Source organism: Diadema antillarum, unplaced genomic scaffold (assembly GCF_040938485.1).
Source record: "Diadema antillarum isolate AM-2024a unplaced genomic scaffold, OU_Dant_1.0 seq00000570_RagTag, whole genome shotgun sequence".
Taxonomy (NCBI): Eukaryota; Metazoa; Echinodermata; class Echinoidea; order Diadematoida; family Diadematidae; genus Diadema; species Diadema antillarum.
This window is the reverse complement of record NW_027271508.1, coordinates 1,294,244-1,319,265: the sequence shown is the minus strand read 5'-3', so window position 1 is coordinate 1,319,265 and position 25,022 is coordinate 1,294,244. Positions and strand designations below refer to the sequence as shown.

At 39.9% G+C, this 25,022-nt stretch overlaps 1 protein-coding gene across 1 annotated transcript; it reads right to left on the bottom strand.

The window, feature by feature from the left end:
- Positions 1–1,220: 1,220 nt before the first annotated feature.
- Positions 1,221–18,643, bottom strand: LOC139735345 (transmembrane protein 19-like). Its single transcript, XM_071646092.1, has 6 exons — positions 18,501–18,643; positions 10,504–10,617; positions 8,231–8,368; positions 4,093–4,347; positions 3,511–3,726; positions 1,221–2,403 (listed from the first exon to the last, which is right to left on the bottom strand). The coding sequence occupies exons 1-6, from the start codon at positions 18,595–18,597 to the stop codon at positions 2,237–2,239; spliced, it is 987 nt and encodes a 328-aa protein (XP_071502193.1). The 5' UTR covers positions 18,598–18,643; the 3' UTR covers positions 1,221–2,236.
- Between the last annotated feature and the right edge of the window lie 6,379 nt (positions 18,644–25,022).

Genomic DNA, 25,022 nt, shown 5'->3' with positions numbered 1-25,022 from the left:
TACCTCTCTCATGGAGTGAGAAAGTACCATTCAGGCAGAGAAATCGACTTCAAGCATGGGAATCATACTCACAACAGACACAAGCATCTCACAAATCTTGGCCAGGCCAGACAGCAAGGCCCACCAAGCTACTCGTTGAAAGAAAACATGGAACCACCCACGAATGCTCCTCCAGCCTGCACTCTTTTCAGTGCTGAGAAGAGCAATGAACATGACAACTTGACAGAAGACAATCAACATTAGAATGTATGCCCTGCACATACAGGCAAATGTTGCCATGAACTAGTATACGTGTGGCAAAAAAAAAAAATAAATAAATAAATAAAAATAAATAAATAAATAAATAAATAAATGAATAAATAAAAAATAACAGGCATTGACATGAACTTAAAGTAGTTTACTGTAGCAGAGTATTATTCAACTCCTGAAAAGCAACTCTTTCAAGAGTTTTGATTTGGTTTTGTTTCCTAATGGGGGCACATAAGTAATTTCAACAACATTTGCTCTCCTTCACATAGCACACTCTATGTAGCAAAAGAGAATTAAAATGAAGGAAGACTTTGGTCCAAACTTCAGGCATTGTGATACAGGAAGCAACAGAGAAAGCTGCAATGCTCACTTTACAGGAAATAGTTTAACAAAAACTTTTAGTTTGTCAACATTCTCACTGAGTTGATAAGGCCATCCCTTCAAAGTACAGAAATATATAACACTTAGAAATATATATCACAAATCAAATGACACAAATGCCTCACACACACATACACACACACACAATCAAAAAGAAGAAGAAAAGATTGAGTGTTGTATATTGGAATACTGTTAAATCATTTTGTATTTGTAATTGTCACAGAGAGATAAAGAGAGTGAAAGAGAGGGAAAACAGACTACAGAGAGAAAGAGACAGTATCATCAAAATGAGAGTGAAAACTAAAAACTAGATCCACAATCACGGGGAACCAGTGCTGGCCTTTCCTTGGAAAGAAATGTCACATTGTTACAACATGAGAGATATTTGAGAAGCTACACATGCCAAAATCATTTTGGAAGAAAGACAAGCACTCGTAGCTAGCGTGGAAATATAGTGGACCTTCCATCATGAATATTCTGAAAGAGGAGAGTCTCAGCCTCAAAATGATACACACCTTGCCCAAATTGGCTATTCCTCACTCATTTAACTCAGTGATGGAAAATCCGAGTAGGAAAGCAGGAGAAAAAAGGACTTTACAGGGTCTATTTAAGCATGCACATTCACTCATTTCTTACTGCACATGGAAGAAACTTCAATTGAAAACTCCACGGCAACCACTATGAAGAAATAATCAGACTAACCTGAAACTTGGCACTCAGTAACAACATTCTATTCATAACAATATCAAGGTATCAAGCCACTGCTGGCTATTATTTTCAAGTTTCTGTAGGGATTCCATGCACTTTCCATACACCCCATGTGTGGAAAATGGAGAAAACAAACTTGAGCCACAGAAAACAACACAGGTCACGAGAAAGTGCTAAAAACACTCCTTTTACTTCATTCAATGCTTCAAAATTTGACTGGAAAAAGTGTTGCTCAGTCAACACTCTAAACCCTTGTTGACCAAAACACACATTTTCACCTGTACTGGATGATTGAACTGTGTAACTTTTTGTGGGTTTTGTGAGATATTGTCATGACTGTACTCAGTAATAAGAAAAAAAAAAATAAATGATAACCAAAATAAAATTTATGCACCAGCATAATTATTTGTACCAGATAGCTTGAAGACATTATGGAGTTCTTTTTCATGTTACCTCCAGGAGAATGTAACAAACTAGATGGCACAACTACACTTTTCACTGAAAATGATTTTTTTTTAACCACTGCATCTCATTATATCAATAGCAAGAATACACCACTAATGCAGCAGTATATCAGGAATGGCAACAAGTATCTTACAGCATTTCTGCTTGCCTCTGTGCCAAGTGGTACACGTTTGATGCAGTAACCAGATGGTACAGACATTGGTTGTTGATTGAAAACAGTCTCTTTCAACAGAATTATCTATTTCAGTCTGGTCTGCACAGTACATGGCTGTCCTCAGATGACTAAGCCAACAGACCTTGTAAAAGCCCAGCTTGAAGCCTAGCTTGAATCCTAGCTTGAAGCCTCTCTCATACATACACATACACAAACACACACAGACACACACCTACACACCTACACACAGATTTATATGAAGCATAATGCCAGATCTGCTCAGCTGAGCCAGTGCCAATAACGGATACAGACATGGGGCATAATGAGAGCCGTCAACCAGCAGGAGACCAGGTTCACACCCTCATTGTCCAGTATTGCCACCCCTGAAATGTGCGTGGTGGTCGATGATGGCTGATGGACCACCTTGTCTTGCCTCTTACAGTAACCTGCAAATCACAAGAGATGAAGTATGATAGCAATACCTACAATAATAATAATGATGAAAATGATTAGGATTAAGGACAACAGTAACTATAATGGTCAAATTACAATAACTAAACTCCATACAGTTAACTTTACCAAAGTCGACCTCGCACAAGTAAAAAAATTTGCTGTAAAGTCAACAACAAATTATACTTCCGACTGAGATAAACCTGTGTTAATTCTATTGTATAAGCCAGAGTTCATATAAGTCGTAAAGATTTTTCCATTCCTGATGGATTTGACTCAGACTGTGACCAAATTACAAAGAAGTATGTGACAACGTAGAAGTTGATGACAGATTTTGCAGACATTAATGTAAACACAACAGACTTTAATCTTGATAAGAACCATGAAGTTAACCGATTGCTAGGAAACCATATAATACACATCCTGCAAACACTGACCCAAAGCGCCAACAATTCTTGACAAAACAGCACATACACTCCTTAAGAAATCTCTGTCCTAAGCCATGCCAATGAGAGTTGTCAGATATCTAGTAAATTTGGGTAAATGCTGGCAAGGGCATGAGAATTACGAATCATCCATCTTTTCATGGAAAGAATTTAGTGAAGTCCAACAAGCAGAGTAAAATTCTGGTCTTAAAACTAAAAAACTAAATTTGGTGACATATCTCAGTTGTGACAGAGGATAGGAAAATCAGAGTGACATCAAATGGGATAAACTGCTAAGTAAATACTACTGTAAAATAATACCATCATCACTAAAACTTTACGGCACATTGTCAGCACTTTTCTCAAAAGTGTCACAAAGAATACACCGAGATGCAGGGAAATTAAAATTCTAAGCATTACTGTAAAACATAATATATTTGCGGCATGAAATTTTCACAAATTGGAGCCGACGGCGTTTTTTGCAGCCTGAAATTTTCGCGAATTGCCATTGGCAATCAATGCATGTATTATAGTGTAGAGGAGAACTTTCGCATGCATTATAATTTTGTGAATCTTGGCGCTCGCGAAATTCGCGAAATTAGAATGCAAGCGAACATTCCTCATTTTACAGTATTCATATGAACTAGTCTGCACAGAAATGTGCTGATGCCTGCATACCTGAGTACTGCAAACAAGCACCCAGGAGTGAATCGATGAGAGAGCCCATCAGCCCAGCTAGTCCTGAAAACAGGATGACTGGCCACTGGGGAGGAGAATTCTCCAGCGCCTCCCTAGAAAACGTCAGGAAGGAGCCAGCCAAGTAACCCAGGCCCACCACCATGCCCCCTACAGCACTCATCACCGTGCCAACAAATGACACACCCCCATTTGTCCCTAAAGAAAAAAGATAAGACAAGAGCAGAAAATGTTACGGCTATGAGGAATATGAATAGCAATGGTAATAAAGTTCAATATGAACAACATGTTGATAACTAGGATCCTAAGGCTTTGAACTGCAGTTCCATCAAATATCATAGTTTTCTTGTGTGGAAGAGAAGGGCAATCAACAAAATTACAAAAGAAAATGAGGAGCTCAAATATTCATTGGTTACAAACACAAGATAGGAGCATATTTACACTCTTTAAAACAGCAATAGTCCAGAAGATATAGGAATTAGGAGCAATAAACCCTCCAGACAAGTATATCAAAGTCTAAAAGAGGAGAGAGGCAAAGTGGAATAAAAGCCATGATCTTCTCACCCCTTGGTACTCTCTGTAGTGTGGTGATAAGAAAAGGATCCCCAGATCCAACCACACTGCCAACTTCCGATGCCCAGGTATCCCCACACACACAGGCTATCCCACACAGAACACTGAGGGCGATGTTCGTCAGGGCAAAGTGGTTTGCAAAGTCCAGCGGCTGCTCGTGAAATCCCGACTCCAGGATGTAGTGGGCAGCATAGAGTGAAGGGATACCGCCATTGGTGAAGACTTGGATCCAGGTCCTTTGACCACCTTCATAGAGACGTTTTTTTTTTAAAGGTCGTCACAACAGCAGTTTTAACCCGTTTAGGACGGACTGATTTTGCTACAACACGCATTTCCCATAGACACCTGCCCGAGTATACTCGGGACTCATCCTCAACAGGTTAACATACTAGTAGATATCACCCACAATGAATCTAACACATGTCATACACATATCAAGACATATACCTTTTGACTGTTCCGTGGTTTGAGAATGGAAAAGACCTTAATTTGTAAATACTAATATGCCTTGCATGATGAAACTTAATGATTAGGAGTAGTCAGAATTACTCTACACACAAAGAGTAATTTTGTTAACTGAATGGCTTATGAAAGTTGAGTCCAATATGTGATATAGTGTGGCAATTATGCAGAAATTATGCAGGCCTATGTGGTCTACTGTACTCCACGATCTCAAATTTAATCACTCGCGAAATTATTGGGCAGTCCTGATTCACGAAAAAAATTGACTCACTTTTAAAATATATAGTGTATACAGTAGCAGTTATGTAAAGCTTTTACGGCCTAGAGTCCATCTGAGACACCATGCACCACAAAACCACCATAAAGTGGCCAGACATACATTGTAAATTTTCAGTTAAGGGCAGATTTTAAAAGAGCAACCTCTAAGCTCTTATATGACATATAAATCAAAACAAATAGACTTTCTTGACCCATTTGAGTGATGGACAGAAACTACACACTATAGAACACTATTTACTGAAAAAAAAAAGGCTTTGAAGCTTAGGGTCTCTTCATGTACCAGTACTTAAAGGACAAGTTCACCTTCATAAACATAAGGATTGAGAGAATGTAGCAATATTAGTAGAACACATCATTGAAAGTTTGAGGAAAATCAGACAATCCGTTCAAAAGTTATGAATTTTTGAAGTTTTTGTGCAGTACCCGCTGGATGAGAAGATCTCATCAAGTCATGCTCTGTAAAATGAATGGTACAAAATGCAGGCTGTAAAACACCACGGCAACCACAATAAAGGGATTACCAGATAAAATTGAAATTTTGCCCCCTCCATTAGCACGTTCTACTGATGACTAATACTAACATTCAAAGCAGAAGCATAATCCTTTCAAAAGGTGCTAGAGTTGAAAGTGAAGAGAATGTAAAGGGTTTTCAAGAAATGAAAAGGGACCTCTTCGACATACCAGATCACACAGGCTGAAAAGAATGTGTTCTAGAAAAACTGTTTAAAAAATAGACAATTTTCCATTCGTTTTATGATCCCAAACTTTGGAATTATATACAAAAAGAATTGCTCTGTCAGAAAAAAAGCAAACTAAACCTTGACTAGGCCGACCTATTTCACCTTTATTGATCCCTCAGTAAAATTGGGTCGTGCCATTTTTTGTTGGTTTTGTGATGCATGGTCACATTTCATCTTCAGAAACTATACAGATTTCCAGAAATATGCTTGACAAAGCATCCATGAGTAGATAGGCACACCTCAATCTCTACAAAGGCTACAATTCCACTCAACATTATAGCAAGCAGAATGTAATACGGCCTTCATAAGTCTACCTAGTTTACCTGCTTGAATCTTCCCCATGAAAAAAAACAAGAGACCCGCGGGTCTAGCGCTCACCTGAGTATCGCAAGTTCACCTTTCACGCAGTCACTAACCTAAATTATTCACAGCTCTACCAAAATTTGACCAGGCATTCTCAAGTAGAAGATGAAAATGTACAATAAAGGCCCAATTTTTTTTTAAGATTCCTTAATTTGGGGGGATTGGGGCCCCCTGGGGCCCTCTGGGTGGGGCATGGTGCCCATTTTGATAAATTGAGATCCTGACCCCCTAGGGATGCTACCTGCCAAGTTTGACAAAAATCCATCATGAGGTTTTCAGGAAGAAGATGAAAATGTACAATTCAGGCCCCCATTTGGACCCTTCCAACCACCCCCCCCCCCCTACCCAAGAGGGGCACCCCTGGATCTCCTATGAACAAACTTGAAACTACAGTCATTAATGTACTCACTCATAGTATTATCTCAGCTCTATAACTTCTGATTCTAGAGAAGATTAATAAAGATTCCTTCATTTGGGGGGTTTGGGACCCTGGGGGCCCCCTGGGTGGGGCATGGTGCCCATTTTAACAAATTGAGATCCTAACCCCCTAGGGATGCTACCTGCCAAGTTTGGTGAAAATGGGTCATGGGGTTCTCAAGAAGATGATAAAAATGTACAATTTAGGCCCCATTAGGACCCCTCCTCACCCCCTCCCCTGGGTCCCAAGGGGGGCACCCCTGATTCTGCCATTAACAAACTTGAAACTACAGTCATCAATGTACTAACTCATAGTATTAACTAAGCACTATCACTTCTGGTTCTAGAGAAGAAGATTTTTGCAGAATCCTTAATTTTGGGGGGCTTGGGCCCCCTGAGGGCCCCCTGGGTGGGGCATGGTGCCCATTTTAACAAATTGAGTTCCTAACCCCCTAGGGATGCTACCTGCCAAGTTTGGTGAAAATGGGTCATGGGGTTCTCAAGAAGAAGATGAAAATGTACAATTTAGGCCCCATTAGAACCCTTCCCCACCCCCCTCCCCTGGGTCCCAAGGGGGGCACCCCTGATTCTGCCATGAACAAACTTGAAACTACAGTCATCAATGTACTAACTCATAGTATTAACTTAGCTCTATCACTTCTGGTTCTAGAGAAGAAGATTTTTACAGATTCCTTAATTTTGGGGGGTTTGGGCCCCCCTGGGGGCCCCCTGGGTGGGGCATGGTGCCCATTTTAACAAATTGAGTTCCTAACCCCCTAGGGATGCTACCTGCCAAGTTTGATGAAAATCGGTCTTGGGGTTTTCAAGAAGAAGATGAAAATGTAAAAAGTTTACGCACGACGCACGACGGACGACGGACGACGCACGACGGACGACGGACGACGCACGACGCACGACGCACGACGCACGACGCACGACGCACGACGGACGCCGGACGAAGGGCGATCGCAATAGCTCACTTGAGCCTTTGGCTCAGGTGAGCTAAAAAGGGTATGAAAATTACAAGAGGATATGGGATATTAGTGTTGTATCTAACCATATTGAAAAAAAAAATGCCAAAACTCAGCATAGCTATGAAAATTGAAAATCATCACCATAATGAGGCAATTGTTTTTAAACAAGCTTGCATGCACATCTCAGATGCTTAAGACTCGGTGACATGGGGATACCATAGACTGGGAAATTCGAGGATCTCGCCACGAATTACAGTGGACTCCTGTTATAACGAAGTCCTCTGGACCTGCAGTTTTCTTCAAATGGTTGTATAAAAATTTTGTTATAACCAAACAGATAAACAATAAAAACACATAGGGCAGATAATGTTGCAGCCTGAATTTTTACTTCGTTGTAACCGGAATTTCGTTATATCCATGTTCGTTATGACGGGAGTGCACTGTAGCTTTATAACTGATCTCTGTGTAAGTACACACACATCCAAAGAATTTCAACTAGAGTTGACTATTACCGATTAATGAGCATACACCTTGATGTACCTATTTGCTGACTGGTGCTATATGTGGTTTTTTAATGTAACCCAATAATGGGCAGCGAATGAAATGGGACACCCTAAAATCTACACTCTGCCAGATCCTTAAAAGTAACAAGTAGCTTGTAAAGTGAATGACGAAGGATGACAGGTTATTGTTGTGATATTCTACACAATTCCAGCAAAAGGCAAAAGAAGTTGTAGATGTACGCTTTGAACTTCTAAACTCAGGGCCCTGTTTTATGAAGAGTTAAAATTGATTATATAGTTGACTTCAACTGTAAGTCTATGGCAGCCTGTGTGGTAAGGAAATTCAAAATCGATTTTATCTTTTGATAGAACGGGGCCCTGGAATACGTACCTTCCTTGTAATCCTCCTCCAGCCGTGATTTCCTGCTGGCTCGGAAGCGAGTGAGTTTGGAGCCGCTGTAGAAGAATGCCATCAGGGCCAGAAAGAAGGAGTAACTGCTCAACATCATGATAATGCCCATCACGAAAGCTGGAACACACAATCAAAACAATCTAAAAATTGAAATAAAGCCACCTTCGGAGAGAAAAAAACTCTGCCAATATTTGCTACAATTAAAGGCACAATTTATCATTTGCAGATCTGAATGTAACAAGAGACCCGGGGGTCACGCGCTCACCTGAGTATCGCAAGTTCACCTTCCATGCATTCTTGCAGACTCTTACCTGAGAACATTGGAAACTTATGGTGGGGGTAGCTTTGAGAATGGGGGCATGATGTCCATTTACATATTCCATCACACTGGTAAAAATACCTGCCAAGTACACTGTACTTTATAGAATGTTGGATTATGCAGCTTGAGAAAAAGACTTCAAGCCCTATCACTTTTGATTAGAACTAGAGAAAAATATCTAATATTCATTAATTTAGAAGGTTTGGTCCCCCTGGGGCCCCAAGGAAAGCATGGTGCCCATTCAAACACTTTGAGATCTTATCCCCATGGGAATGCTACTTGACAAGTTTGGTGAAAATCCATTATGTTGTTTTCAGCAAGAAGATAAAATTTAGGCCTGCATTTGGACCCCCCTCCCCCCATCCCATCCTGCTTCCTTGGGTCCCAAGGGGGTGGGGGGGGGGCACCCCTGATTCTCCCATGAACAAACTTGAAACAACAGTCATCAATATACTGACTCATTGTATTAACTTAGCTCAATCACTTCCAATTCTAGAGAAAATCTGTAAAGATTCCTTACAGGGGGGGGGGGGGTGGGACCCCTGGGGCCCCCAGGTGGGGCATGGTGCCCATTTGATGGAATTGAGATTCTATCCCCTTAGGGATGCTACCTGCCAAGTTTGGTGAAAATTAGTGATCTCCAGGTTTCAAGAAAAAGATGAAAATTTACAATTCGGTCCAAATTTAGGCCCCCTGGGGCCCCCCAGGTAGGGCATGGTGACCATTTGATGGGAATGAGATTCTTTCCCCCTAGGGATGCTACCTGCCAACTTTGGGGAAAATTCATAATGGCATTTTCAAGAAAAAGATGAAAATGTACAATTTGGGCCCCATTAGGACCCCTCCCCACCCCCCTCCCCTGGGTCCCAAGGGGGGCACCCCTAATTCCGCCATGAACAAACTTGAAACTACAGTCATCAATGTACTAATTCATAGTACTAACTTAGCTCTATCACTTCTGGTTCTAGAGAAGAAGATTTTTTAAGATTCCTTAATTTTGGGGGGCTTGGGCCCCTCTTGGGGCCCCCCAGGTGGGGTATGGTGCCCACTTGAACAAATTGAGATCCTATCCCCCTAGGGATGCTACGCATGACGCACGACGCACGCCGGACGAAGAGCGATCGCAATAGCTCACTTGAGCCTTCGGCTCAGGTGAGCTAAAAACCCAGCATTAGTGCTTTAAAATACTTCTAAAATGTGAGTTACGGATAGAAACAACCACTGTAAAAATCTGAATCTGTATAATCGATGTTAAAAGTTGTTTAATACACAAAATGTGAACAATAGTTATAACAAAAATGTTTCCAGACTAAACCGCCCACAATTATGGTATATTGAGGAAAATACTGATACAGTTGAACCTCTCGTATCCGGACAAGTCGGGACCGGGGCTCATCCGGATAAGGGATTTGGCCGGATACGGGAGACTCTATACATGTACATATACATACACATGTACTGATGTAGCCCATTGTAGTACCACATGTAGTAATGTGTATACTGCAACCTTTTCATTGTTACACTCAGTAACAGACCCCAAAATAGAGGTTCGTGTTTGCAAGAATGAAATCATTTTCCTTTATAAATTCTTGGGATGATTTACCTAGATAATTATTAAGAAATGTATCAAGTATATGTAATTCATTATGTTTGTGTAGGAGATCTCAAGGAATTGGGAATCCCCCTTTCCTCCCGTAATTATTTTAAAAAAATCACGGCGAGATTGCGTCCGTATAATAGAGAGATCCGGATAAAGGGAGGCCGGATAAGAGAGGTTCAACTGTATCTCTGTACTGTATAATTTATGCTTTATTACGGATATTTTATATGGTAGGATGTTTTGTGATACAACAGACCTACACATATACAGCAACATGTTAAAATTAAAAATTGATTGTACCCCACACTATCTCATGACATTACATTCACTTACCCATCATTGCTCCTAAACTGTCCAGCTTCTTCTTTCGGATGCTATCGATGCCAATGTACAGAGGTACAATGATGGAGAGAAGCCATCGCACTGGGCTGATTGGGTATAAAGGTCCTATATCATGACAAATAAGAAGAGACATTGAACAAGTTTATGTGTTGTGTAATACTGTCAATAATGAAAGCAATGTTTAATGTAGGATGAATCTCCATGGAACCAACAAATCATTGTGGGTAGACCATAAACTAAGGTTCAGACAACTTTACATTAAAGTGACTCATGTAAAAAGAACTGGTACATACCGGTATGTGTATCAATAAAGATGATAGCACACCAAAACAATACTGATGTCATAAATAAGATCTTTCATCCATTACAGGGTAATTACAAGGAGAACTTTGCTTCCACCCATTGTAGAAATTGACAATCCTCTATAAGGCACTGGTTTTGGTTTTTTTCTTTAATTTACAATTACTCTCTGAGTGGTATTGGTCTTTAATTACTGGTACTGCATTAATGCATTATGGCTTGGCCACCCCTTGCTCTTATCACTGATTGTATTTTCTTATCTGAAGGACGTGAAAATATAAACCTTGATCCCAACATGAATGTGATGTGGAAGCATACATTTCTCAGTTCAGTGCTGTATTCCATGATTCGCGAAAAAAAATTAGACTCGCTACATATTTATGGCATACAGTATTCACGTTCTGGTCACTGTGATAAACAATGCGCTACACTTTTGGTACATTTGTAATCTGACATTTACACAGATACTTCACCATTTTGGTACTATAATATTTGTGTGTCCTATTTGATAGGTAGTTCCTAAATAAAACCATACTGTACTAAAAAGAATGTCACAAGCAATGTTTTAAATGCTATTTTCTCATACTGTATACCCTATAGAGTATTCTGTTGAATAATAGCATTATAAAAACGTTTTTAATAATATTTGATATATGCATGTGGCAAATGGTGATGACTCTTTTTACAAAAGTACAATAGGTAGTGTAGAGGGATGATGAAGAAAAATAATACTAACTAGCTGTGTGATTGCTGTGACCATTTCAAACTTGAATTTGCCCATCCCCTCCTCCACCCTCCCCCCGCCAAAAAAAAAAAAAAAAAAAAAAAAAAATCATAGCAATATGATATAAATTTACTCCTCTCAAGCAAAATATATGTTAGAGTAAATGTCAATGAATGTGGGTAGAGTGCATCTGTAATATACACTTTGTATCTGTTCCAAGTGCAGAAAGATTGACCATACAATGTAGATCTACTCACTAAATCAATTGTTGATCGTAGTACAATTTGTGATCTCCATGTGGGCAATTCCACGGTAACTGACGTTACGCGTAAGGATTTTCATGAAATTGTTTACCTTGTAGTTTTGTGAATGAAAGCACCTGGGGCTTGCAATTGGCATTGATGAATAAGTTCATGAGAATGAAGAAATAGGTGGAAAGTTTTTCTCTCACACTGCATTTCTTATCACATAGCAAGTGAAAATGTGTCGGTAACTGACGTTACGGAAAAAGGACATGGGAAATTATGGTGTAGATTTAAATGGAAATATCTCATGTCCCTGACTTTTAACCTTTATGTGTTTAATATGGCTATACACTTAGGTTCTTAGGAACAGGTGTGCAAAATAATGTGCACTTTAGTTGTCTCCTTTTAGCACCATGCCAGTTTCAGTGAAGGCATGACGGTAACTGACGTTACGTAACTGACGTTACGCTTACATTTGCCATAGGGTTTACACATGAAAAATCATGATTGGGAATAGCTTTGTGATTTTTCATAATTCTGACCATTCAGAATGATTTGTTTGATATAGAGTCATACCTTGGTTCATCAGTCATAAATACACAAATGAAATGAAACATTAGTCCATTTTCTTTGTGTTCTATGAAAACTTAAAGGTAAACATGTCAGTAACTGACGTTACGTAACTGACGTTACACATACTTTGCCATGGGGTTTACAGACAACTAATTTATTTAACAGGTTATTATACTGCTGCAATATACCAGTAACAATCCCAGGCAACTACTTAGCAACAAATTAAAACAAAATCTAAAGACACAAATGGGTTGGGCCCTTTGGGGGCAACCCCCCCCCCCCCCCCCCCCCCCATGGCATAGCACAGTTGGTCAAAAATATCAAAAGTAAATGCACAAGAGGATATTTCTCGATATTTGTCTGAAGATTGAATTCTAATTCAACATTTATGATTACACAGAGCCATTAATAGATTAAGCAGTTCCAAGTATAAATACATGTATATTGACATGACTAAAAAGGTTTTTTGTTTGTTTGTTTGTTTTATTTATTGAACAGGAAAGTTTTTTTATATCTAGAGTGCTCCACCCATAATACCTTGCAGTACCAAACTACACAAAACATGGATATTTTTGTGCTTGAAAAAATATCAAAATATATTTCAGGTCATGGGGAAAACACACTTATCAACTCATAAATATGCATAAATATGTATGAAATGTATTGTGATATATTTCTTCTTCTTTTCTTTATTTTACTCCTCCTTCAAGGCGTTGTTAGGGCCATAAATAAAAAAAAAGGTCTCCATCATCAATTGATTTAAATGAAAAGTGTAGCACTTTTAATATTTCTCTGTGAAGAAGAAAAATAAATGCTTTTTTGGTCAAAAGAGCATTATTGGTTTATTCCTTGCTTGAAGTAATTCAACTGTTTTTCTTTTCCTTTACACTGATATATCACGGCTTGCAAATACATTCCAGATACCAAGAAACTGGACTTTGCAACGAAAGAATTCTAAGATTAAAAAAAAAAATCTTCCTGTTCATAATTATCATGTATTGTATAATGTCCCTGCATGAATAGAATAAAGTAATCAACAAATACACACTGTATGAACAATTTTTTTTAACCCTAGAATCCCCTCTCACTTTGAGCAACATCAGTGTTAAGTTTCAAACAGTAATGAGTACATGCCTTACGTACCATAATACAGATGCGCCATGTTAACTACACCACACATTTAAGTGCAAGAGAAGAAATATCTGTTTGTGCATTTGCCTTGAGGTGGAAACTTGACTATTAAGTTTCCAGAAAAAAAAAAAGAAAAATGCTGGCAAAAGCAAACATTGGTGAAGATTGTAACTGTTGGTATAAAGCTGTGCACAAGTTTGCATGTTAACCACCTTTTCTATAAAAAACAAACAATCATGTCACTGATTAGGCCTACAAACTTTGGTAGCTTTATCATCCCGTAGGACTGGGAATGTACTAATTTGAGTGCATATACTGCATGTGGCAAACTAAACTTCCAGATGATTTAGCCTTACACTTGTGCTGAATCAAAAATTGAAAGCTCAAGCCCCCCCCCCCCCCCCCACAAAAAAAAAAGATAATCATGGTAAATGAGTGAATAAATAAATTTAGAAATAAAATAAAATGAAAAAAATATATCCATGGACATGCCATGGTAATTACATCATTCCCTATGAAAGGGATTGCTGCTCTTTGTTGTAAGTTGACTTCCCAGATGTATTAAAATGGCCAAGAGTCAAAAATTTTGCCTCAGTTATAATTATTGTCATGGTAACTGACGTTACATACTCGTGTATGACGTTTCGGTAACTGACGTTACACATTTTGTAGTGATTAGTTTGACTCTCCAGTATGCCAAGTATCCTTATTTCTGGTATTGAAATGAAGGCATATGGGCATACATTAGAAATCCCAAGTTACATCATAAAGCTCACTTTCTTTGATGAATAAAGCTAAAAACTCCTTGTTTTTGGTAACTGACGTTACATCCATCATTGTCAAAGTAATTAAAAGTTTTTAGCAAATTCTTTAAAGCAACCGGCTTTTTTTTCTATCGTGTGGTAAAAGACTTCTCTGGTAACTGCATACATATAAAAGATTGTTGTTTAGAGTACTAATAAAGTGGATATACATAGAGTAAGTTATGCCACAATCCACTCTTTTCACCATTGAGTTATAGGCATATTTTGGCAGCCATTTTGAAAATCAAAATGGCCACTTTTATTGAAAAACATAATGATTCTTAAAACTTCAACTCAAGTACTGTCTGAAAATGTATGGTGTTTGAAACAAATATCATTTTGAATTTTTGGCACCTGTGTCCTAGTTACCGTGGAATTGCCCATATGTTTAGTTCTTTATATGCCTGCAGAACTGTCTTTTTTTTGCTCCAAAATACACAAATGCAATTGCATAAAGAATGTGTGGAATAATGCTGTAATACATTGTAGTGCTCACAATTTCAGTTGGGTGGCAACGAAAATGTGAAATATTGACCAACCAAAAAGGATTGCCGGACATCCACAATCTTGGAGCCTTCAAAATAGTGGTTGCTATGTAATTTTCAATTGATTATCAATAACTGACAAATCATGCACAGCAATCTTCTGCGTGACAGTGAATCGCATGTACAACAGCTTGTAAGAAAATACCATTGCAAGCACATCATGTCATAGTCAACCATTGTGTAATGTTCTACACTCCCACAATGCTGAACGGGGAGGGTTCTTCTGGAATGATAAGCGTAATCAACATTATTCTACACTTATGATCTCAAAATACTATTAAAAAAAAAACAACTCTACATCCTGGCAAATTGCATCAGCCATGTAAGTTTCTTGGTGGACCTTTTTGACATATTGCAAGCAAATTCTACGGTGGAAGATGAATTTTGAGCCCTGCTTGAGAACTAAGTTTAAGCTTTAAGCTCTTTGTACTCTCACTTCCCCAGCTGCTATTCAGCATGATTATATCTATCAGTTGCTTCATACCCACAAAGGGGATATATGCCTAGGTACACTGCCTTCTGTACTTCAGCATTACCCCTAGAAGATATGTAATTCACGTCAACTTTACAAATGGCCTACAAAAGCCTGATGGATCCTAATGTACAGTCTACAGGGATTTGGCAATCTTACAGTCTGAAACAAAATAACTACTCCTGTTTACGGGGGCACGATCTGTTTTGGTGTCTACTTTAACATATTGTATTGGAGAGACCATACTGCAATTAGAGTAAGAATGAGATGACTGCATCAACCTTTTAAAGGCAGCCGATCGCCATCCCTAATGGTACGTAAACTCCGAACGACCGAAGTTTGTGCATGCAATTGCGCAATGTCAGACTCGGCGCTATATCCATAAACGTGTGGGACAATGCTACCACTGAGACAAGTGTGTGTGTGTGCGTGTGTGTGTACGCATCATACACAAACATTGTCACCGCGAGCTGCGGTGATTGGAGGAGAGAGGCCAGAAGACGCTGCGGCGTGTGTGTGTGTGTGTGTGTGTGCGTGTGTGTGTACGCATCATACACAAATATTGTCACCGCGAGCTGCGGTGATTGGAGGAGAGAGGCCAGAAGGCACGTGGCTCTTTTGGCCTCTCTTCATGCGCATGCGCACTGAGAGTGTGCGTCCATTCGGAAGCTCTCGTGGCTCGCTGGGACAGCCATTTTGGGTTAGGAGATAAGCACAGGGAGCTCTCTTGTAGCCTACCGTATTTTCGCTGACCCATTGAGCCAGCGCTATTCTCATTCGGGGGTCACTACATTTGATACAGAATGGGGGAGGCAGCGTGTTGCGTTCGTCTCCGTACCGCACAAACCACTCGCCACGACTGAGTGTCTTTAATAGTAACTTGTTTGAGAATCCAATGGTTGCTGGCAGCCTGAACACTGGGCTTGAAATCTACTCTCTCCAATACACATCTAGGTACACAAAAGTGCATTCCTCCTCAGCATCAAGATCACACAAACAGACTGATTATCTGTGATCATGTACTTTTTATCTTCAATGAAAAGCTCCGCACCCCTGCAAAAGAAAATAGATGTCTTTATAAATAACATTGATAATACAATGACTATCGGTATCCCACATAAAGAAAAAAACAACAGGAGGATGCCTGATTATGTTCATCACAGTCAGATTGGATATTTTGATCCATAGGGCCCTTTCTCATTACCAGAACTCATTTTGCACCCTGTGCAGCAAAGATACTCATACATTGTATGTTTTAAGGGCACATTGAATGCAAAGGGAACCTCATGCACATTTGCATTGGAAAGTAGTGGTGAGACTTTACTTGGAACAGAATAAGTTTGATAAAATAGTTTCATTTTAAACAAGCTGTCTTTATTTCTGAATGGACTAATCCCTACATAATATCAATCACACATGAAAGTACAAAGAAGACAAGTAACTACAAAGGGTCAGAAATATGATACACCCAGCCATGCTACTGAAGTACAATAGACAGTGATAACAGAGTATTGTATATGACAAATGTATGGACCATTTAATATAACATTGGGCAATTCTGTGGTTGAAAAAGTAATGTTACATCTAAGGAAATTTACATATTTGCTTTTAATACTAAAACACTATAAATATAATCTATCCATTTCAAGTCACAATCATGTCACATGTCCATCTTTCCCAGGTTTATGATCTTAATATTTAATTTAAAAAAAAATAATGAAATTAAACAAATATTAGGGTTGCCATGGTAACTAATGAATTGTAAAAGGTTGCAAAAAAGGACATGAGAAAAAAAAATGAATGTCTTATTTAAAAAACAAAATGTACTTCAAAGTGTCACATTAATTTCTATTCATCATAGCCTCATGACAAATGTACCAACAACTTTTTGTCAGTTTGACCCTATAATTCTTAGACTTTAGCTACTGTAGACCCTAACAGCATGGTTAGTTACACTGCATTTTTTTATTTGTCCAGAGTAACTCCACAGGTCATTTCACCCATTTGTAACTGATTAAATATACAGTGTAAGATGACTAGTGGAATATTTGAATTAACTTATCTCTGTCCTTTGGCAAAATTTGGAGGAAAAAACATAAAAAGGAACCCAGTGTAATTTGCACAAAAGTAACTTTAATTGTCTCCAGTCCCACATGTACATTCTGACAGTTTGAGATCTCACAAAAATCAAAGAAAATCAAAAATTAATTCTGTTGAACTGAAAAGACCTTTATGATTCCTAAACATCAATGACATTTAGGTGAAACTAAATCAAAGATTAACATAAATTTGCACATTTCTAAGATTATCATGTCAATTGTCATGTCCTCCAATGATGAAATGGCCCACCTAATGAAAAATTAATGATTAATGATTTTTTTTTTTGCAGTTATCAATACATTAAATGTGTTCTAACAAATTTTTACTGCAACATCAATTCAACTTCTTAGTCCAAACAGCTGCTTGTTCAAATGTTTAATGGATGCCTTCGTTAAAGCCAGACTGATTAGCAAAAGGCAAAAAGCGTAACTGCTACTCTATCATTTGTATCAACAATAACAAATATTTTTATTACATCATACAGGACCTTGATGTCCAAAAGCATTCACTTGCTATTAATCTTTGTAGACCCTAGTCAAAACATGTTTACATAAATGAAAATAACATTAATAAACAAAATTTTGTCGATTGCAATACCAGTTACCAGTACTGCAGTTGAGTATGGCAGTAGTAGTAGCCAGTAGTAATGGCACCATACCATATAAATTATACTTCTAGTCTAGATACCTGTTTAGTCATTTACTGATGCTTTAGCAACAAAACAATGAGTTTCAAGGAATCAAATTGCAAAGTCGAAAGACCAAACTGAGTAAAGTTTCCATGTTATTGTTAGGCCTAATTGCATTAGTGTGCATTAGTTCCACTAAACTTCAATTACATTGTAAACTTACTACTCCATTTGATAAGAATGAGAACAGTACCCGTCATACCCAATTTACAATTATCAATAAATTCACTAGTACAAAGTTTTATTTACACACCCGTGCGAAGCTCAAAACGTACACGGTACAGTCATGAAACCGTACTTATTTTTCTTCTGCAAAACAATACACAGGTGGGACTAGGCTAGGAAGTAGGATTTGCCCTGTGAGAAACACTCCCTTTTTCATCGGTCACATACTGAATAAACCTTACCATCGGCACCCAGGTAGGTGAAAGACAGGAGCGAAATCCACCACAGACACAGAAATATTGGTATGATTACCAACAACGTCGCAGTTACAAGCACCATTTTGAAGGAAAATGGCAGCTCGTTCTCTACTCCAGTGAGCGGTCGACAGTCATTGAGGCAACGGAAAGTCCCAAGCGCGGAAGCCGAATGCAATGCGACAGTGGTTGTATGTGGTGGTCGCGATGCCCCACGAAAGTGGGAGGGATAGGCTCGAGCACGAGGCATTTGGCCGCATGCGGTCACTCACTGTATGTCACAGTTGTTGTCTTGCGCCCGGGGGCCCGGGCCCAGCCCCAGCCCCTTGCACTTGGGGGTACGGGTATGGCTTTCGCGGAGGAGGTAGGTATGCTCTGGCCTGCGATGAGCTACTGGAGCTCGCACTCCTTATTCTCACAGCTTTAGTGGCTCATGGCAATGAATGGTCCCTGATTTTAAGATCTTTCATCATTACATCGGCAGCATTTTCCATAACGATTGATTTCATTGGCGGGAAATGCGATGCCTTACTACAATACTGGTTTCTTTATTGTATGTGTTTCATTTCCGACGTGTGTCAAATTTTTGCGGTTGGATAGCTCGCCTACACACTCGCTTTACCCACGGCGGCATCTCATGATCAGCGAAGGGAAGACAAGAACTACTGTAGGAGATGCATTCCACGTTGTGTATTACGCTGTCATCAGGGGACCGTTTCATGAAACTTTTTGTCGGTGATTTACACTGACAACTGTTAAAAGCTACTGAAATCCTTGCGTCTGATTGGCTGATAGCAAATTTGTCGGTGAAAACCCATATTGAAAACTTTCGGTCATCTGCGAAGCCGCGCTTCCGCGCGAACGCTACAACACGTAAAACGGGTCAAAAATCGACGCATTTTTCCACAAAATCTGCCATAACTTTTAAAATATTTAAGAAGCAAACTTGGGGCGCTCGGATTCTGAATGTAGACACTTTAGGGATTATTTATGTGTATATATCATTATTGTAACATTTGTAGTCGTGACGCAAATTTGATCAGAAAAGTACCTTATGAGTAGATTTGTCTATGGCGAACAGTCCAAATTTGACGAATTTGAGCACATTTTGCCGTCTTGCAATTCTTCCACACGGAATATCTCGAGAACGGAAAGTCGCACGAACTTGGGGCGCACGGTTTTAGAAAGTAGAGATTCTGTCCATTTTTGTGATATAAGAATCTTGTTCATTGGTTGAGCAGTCCTGACGCAAATAAGCAGTAAAGCTAGACTACCCAGTCACAATTGCTGTCATAGGGAACGTGTACAATCCACACAGAGCTATCACGTGACGAGACTACCAACGAAAATTTGAGCCGTTGACCTTCACTGTCTGCCGTCGTCAGCAGTGTGAATTCCTGTGATTTCAAGCTTTTGTTTCTCGCCAAATATCATTTTCAATGCAATATCAAGATACAGTTGTATGTGAGACATTATCTAGATACGTAGCAGCCTTATGAGCAACATAACTGCTAAGATTGGGAGCAAAAACAACCAAATATATTTCACATTCCTTCTCATTTTTCGATGATGGCTCTAGTCGGACTGGTGCATTTTCTTCGGAGGTGGTAATAATGTAAGTAGTTGCAACGGTCGCTTGCCATCTGCTGTCTGCAATTGGGTGCTTATAAACACGTGTTGTGCACAGGTAATCAACTGAAATAATGTTGTAAAGGAATGATAAGGTCCTAGATTGTATCTCAACTGTAGATTTAACCCGATTTCTGCCGCCTACACACAACACACTACGCGTGAAATTATGTGAACATGATGTCCCTCCACGCACGGTGCTGCAGGCCACCCCCATTAACATGTCGACTAGCCACTCGCCCGACACGCACTCACTTTCTCCAGCGTCTGCTACGTCGGATTTTCTGCGTGAATTAGGGCGAAAGTTTTCAATATGTCCGACGAACTCGTTGATGAAACGCCCCCTGGAGATCAAATCAATACGAAACACTTAGGCCTATGTGTGTTTGACCTTCCAGGGGGTGTTTCATCAAGTTAGTCAGCGCTGACAACTTGTCAGCGCTGTAACTTGATGAAACATGCACCCCCTGGTATGAAGCCCCTTGACTACTTTAGTAACTATACACAGCCCAGTCGCTGTAAAGACGCAGCCAGTGTGGTGGAGCACGGCGTCTTGTCTGGCTGGAGTTCCAACTGGCTGTAATCAAGCAGTTGTCAGATTTCAATTGATGTACAAAAGAATTTCACAGGTGCATTATGTGCCTTTGATGATCGATGTTCGAAACCGCCGTCTTGCTGAGCAATCTGAAAGATTCATTTTGAACGTTTACATAACATTGGTCATATTTTGATTATTCATTCATTAACATAAATGAAAATTCACTTAATGATAAGTTAACGCATGTAAAACAAAAGTCAATCCCGTGCAGAAATTTGTTCAAAAGTGTAAATCAGAGCTGTATCATGTGAAAATGTTTAATACCATCCTGGAAAGACGGTTTTATCACTTTTCCACTCAATTCCGACAAATAAAACGAGCGTGGAATAATCTTCAAGTATATATAATTCTTTATTGATAGATATATCAGATTAGTGCTCGGGTATGCCCAGTCGAGAAAATTTCATCTTTATGTCAGCATTTTTTGCGCAATTTCTATTCGCACATCCTCGTGTCTGTACCACCTCTTTTCTCTCTTCTACCGTCTTTTATAAGAAGGGATAGCGAAAAGTAATTACCATCACAGAGACATATCTGCCTTAGAAAGTGGCTGGTGATTATACAATGAGACACAAGTCAATTGTCTTACTATCTGCGTCAACGGCGTAGCAGGATTTCATCTTGGGGGGGGGGGCGGTTACTCTGCGAGGGAGCGAAGCGACCGAGCCCGAGCGAGCGGAGCGAGCGAGGGGGGAGGATGTGGGAGGGGGGTGTCCCCCCTCCCACGGTAAGAACTTTTTACATTTTGATGTTGTAAATGGTGCAATTTGATGCATGTTTTTGCGCGTTTAATCGACGTGAAACAGTCCCACTTGTTTAAGGTAGCAGTTTATCTTGATGTAGATTATTATTGAACAATTTATTTGCCTATAAAATGGTATAATTTAAATACACTTCTTGCATTAATTCTTTTCACTGAATATCATGAACGCGACTGAACCCGAGCGAGCGGAGCGAGCGAAGCACTGGGGAGGGGAGGGAGAACTTTTTGCATTTTCGTGTTTTAACGAGTTGAAACAGTCATATTTTGATGTAGATTATCATTGAACAATTTGCCTATAAAATTCACTATAAATTCACTGAATATCATGAACGCGACTGAACCCGAGCGAGCGGAGCGAGCGAGGGGGAGGGGAGTGTGTGGGAGGGGGTGTCCCCCCTCCCACGGTAAGAACTTTTTGCATTTTGATGTTGCAAATGGTGCAATTTGATGCATGTTTTTGCGCGTTTTATCGACGTGAAACAGTAACACTTGTTTAAGGTAGCAGTATATTTTGATGTAAATTATTATTGAACAATTTGCCTATAAAATGGTATCATTTAAATAATCTTCTTATATTAATTCTTTTCACTGAATATCATGAACGCGACTAAACGCGAGCGAGCGGAGCGAGCGAAGGGGGAGGGGAGGGTGTAGGAGGGGGGTGTCCCCCCTCCCACGGTGAGAACTTTTTGCATTTTGATGTTGCAAATGGTGCAATTTGATGCATGTTTTTGCGTGTTTAACGAGTTGAAACAGTCCCACTTGTTTAAGGTTGCAGTATATTTTAGTGTAGATTATATATTATTGAACAATTTGCCTATAAAATGTATCATTTAAATAATCTTCTTGTATTAATTTTTTTCACTGAATATCATGAAAGCGACTGAACCCGAGCGAGCGGAGCGAGCGAAGGGGGAGGGGAGGGTGTGGGAGGGGGTGTCCCCCCTCCCACGGTGAGAACTTTTTGCATTTTGATGTTGCAAATGGTGCAATTTGATGCATGTTTTTGCGTGTTTTAACGAGTTGAAACAGTCCCATTGTTTAAGGTTGCAGTACATTTTAGTGTAGATTATTGAACAATTTGCCTATAAAATTGTATCATTTAAGTAATCTTCTTGTATCAATTCTATACACTGAATATCATGAACGCTGTCTGTTCAGCAATCAAACAGAATAAGCATGCACACGAGGGTGTAGATAGGGGCATATCCCCTCCCACACGAAGGTGATTTTGCGTTTCAGACCTGAAATTCAGCGATCTGGTGCAAACTTTTGGTGCAATACTTTTTCATCTAAGTGTTAAAATCACGGAATTTAGCTCTTATTCCGAATGTGCACCATCTGTGTGTATGTATAAAGTCTAGTGAGGTAGAGCTTAGGGGAAGGGGGTCTGCGTTTTTAGAATTGAAATAAAGCGATCTGGGTATAGCCACAGTCTACTTCTATGCATGGCGGAAGGGGGGGGGGGGGGGAGGGGCGGGCGAGCAGGGGGAAGGCGTGGGCGAGTGTTATCTCCACCCTTCCCTTCCGATGGAGCTTTTGCCTTTTTAAGGTTGAAATTGAGATATCTCGTATTCGCATATTTGATGGAATCAACATTTGGGAAATCACACACACACACACACACACACACACACACACACACAAAAAACTGATGGGGGAGACTGAGGGAGGAAAGGGTCGATTAAAAGGGGAAATTCCCCTTATACATGAGGGAACCTTGAGTTTTCGGAATATAAGTGATAAGTCTTGTGCACTCGGAATTATTCATAATTTTTTTTTGTAAATCTAAAAAGTATACTAAGCTAGGGAAAGGGGCACAGGGGGGAGGGTTTGGGAGGGGGATACCCCCTCCCAAGCACGAGAGATTTTGCATATTTCGAATTGAAATTCAACGATCTGGTGCACACTTTGAGTGAAATTTTTTTTTTTAAATCTTATTTGATGAAAGGTTGCAAAGGAGACCCGCTTCATGTGCATGCATACAGTATACACGCATTTTTTCCGCCTCCCAAATCCCCGGTCCAAATCTTAGGGGGGGGGGGGGGCGACCGCCCCCATCGCCCCCCCCCCCCCCCCCCCCCCTGGCTACGCCAGTGATCTGCGTGACAGGTCCTGTTTGGCACATGCTTCAAATATTTTTGAGCGGCGGCATCGAACATCTAGTAAAGGAAATAAGACGGTTGTGACTCCATTCTCTTGAACCTCCTTGGGCTATAATCAATAGGATGAAACAAAGAGTAGAAGGGCTTTCATACTCTTTGGGATGAACCCTATAGATAATGTCATTTGTAAAAATTTACAGCGGGACGACCATTGTCAACTTGGGAAATGCAAATGTACACAAACTTGAGAATAGCATACACAGCATACACCAGAATAATAACGAAAGAATGGAGCAAAAATATGCCTATACAGCATCCCCGCGATCCCCTCCTAAAGATTGATGATGACGATTAGTAATAATGATAATAATACTAATAATAATAATGCACTGATCTACTAGTATTTATTCTATTCTCAGTACTGTACATCATATAAAATAGTCTAGGGTTTGAAACCGTCTTCGTGTTTTCCTGCTCTATTGCACACAAGTATACCAATAGATACCGGTAGCCAAGGGCGGTGAGTTGGCTCAGTCGGTGGCGCGTCTGCCTCACGATCCTAAGGACCCGGGTTCGAACCCGAGTCTGGACTGAGCAATTAATGTTGTGCGTAAACATACCGTCCCCTCTAGCAAGAGGCAAACTACTTTGTCCCTCGGATAGGACATAAAATGGAGGTCTCGTATCTATATGAGAGAGTCACAGCTCATGCTTGTAAAAGATCCCGCTTCATTATTCATCGCAAAGAGCAGGTGTTTAACCCGGTGAAGTCACGGGTCCCACCTCACATCCATCTGGGCCCCATGGAAGACCAGCTTACATAGCTGAATGTGCACCAGCCAGGCATCTTCTCAGATGGAAATGAACAGACAGACAGAGACCGCAAGGCCTACGGATTGAGTCGTTATCAATAAAAATGCCGCAATGAAATTTTAAACCGTTGCTGAATTTCTTGTTCGTGGGCAATCGTGCACGCAATTTTGATGAGACGGAAACCAGCCAAAAGAAAAACTTTGCAAAATCATTCAAAAGTATCCTCCCGCTTTGGTTTTCCTGGTTTTGGTACAATTCTCAATTTTGGTAAGATTCTCTGGAATTCATTCAACTAAGTAGCAGTGGAAAGAAATAGATAGAGACCTTAAAGTGTGACCGCGGTAATGTTATATTTTTGCGCTGAAGACCTTTTTTTTTTTTTTTTTTTTTTTTTTGCTTGTCAGCTGAAGAAACCCGGAAGTGACACCAAAGTTGCGCTGAAGGTTCCCCCCTTTTTTTCCTTCTTAGCTCATGAAACCCGGAACTAGTGCCCGTTCACACACACATGTACTTTGGAAAACGTTCCGCCCTGTACCGGCCCCGTTATAAACAAGAAAGAACTTGCATGCAGGTGACTGGTCCGTCAATCATTGATTGAATGC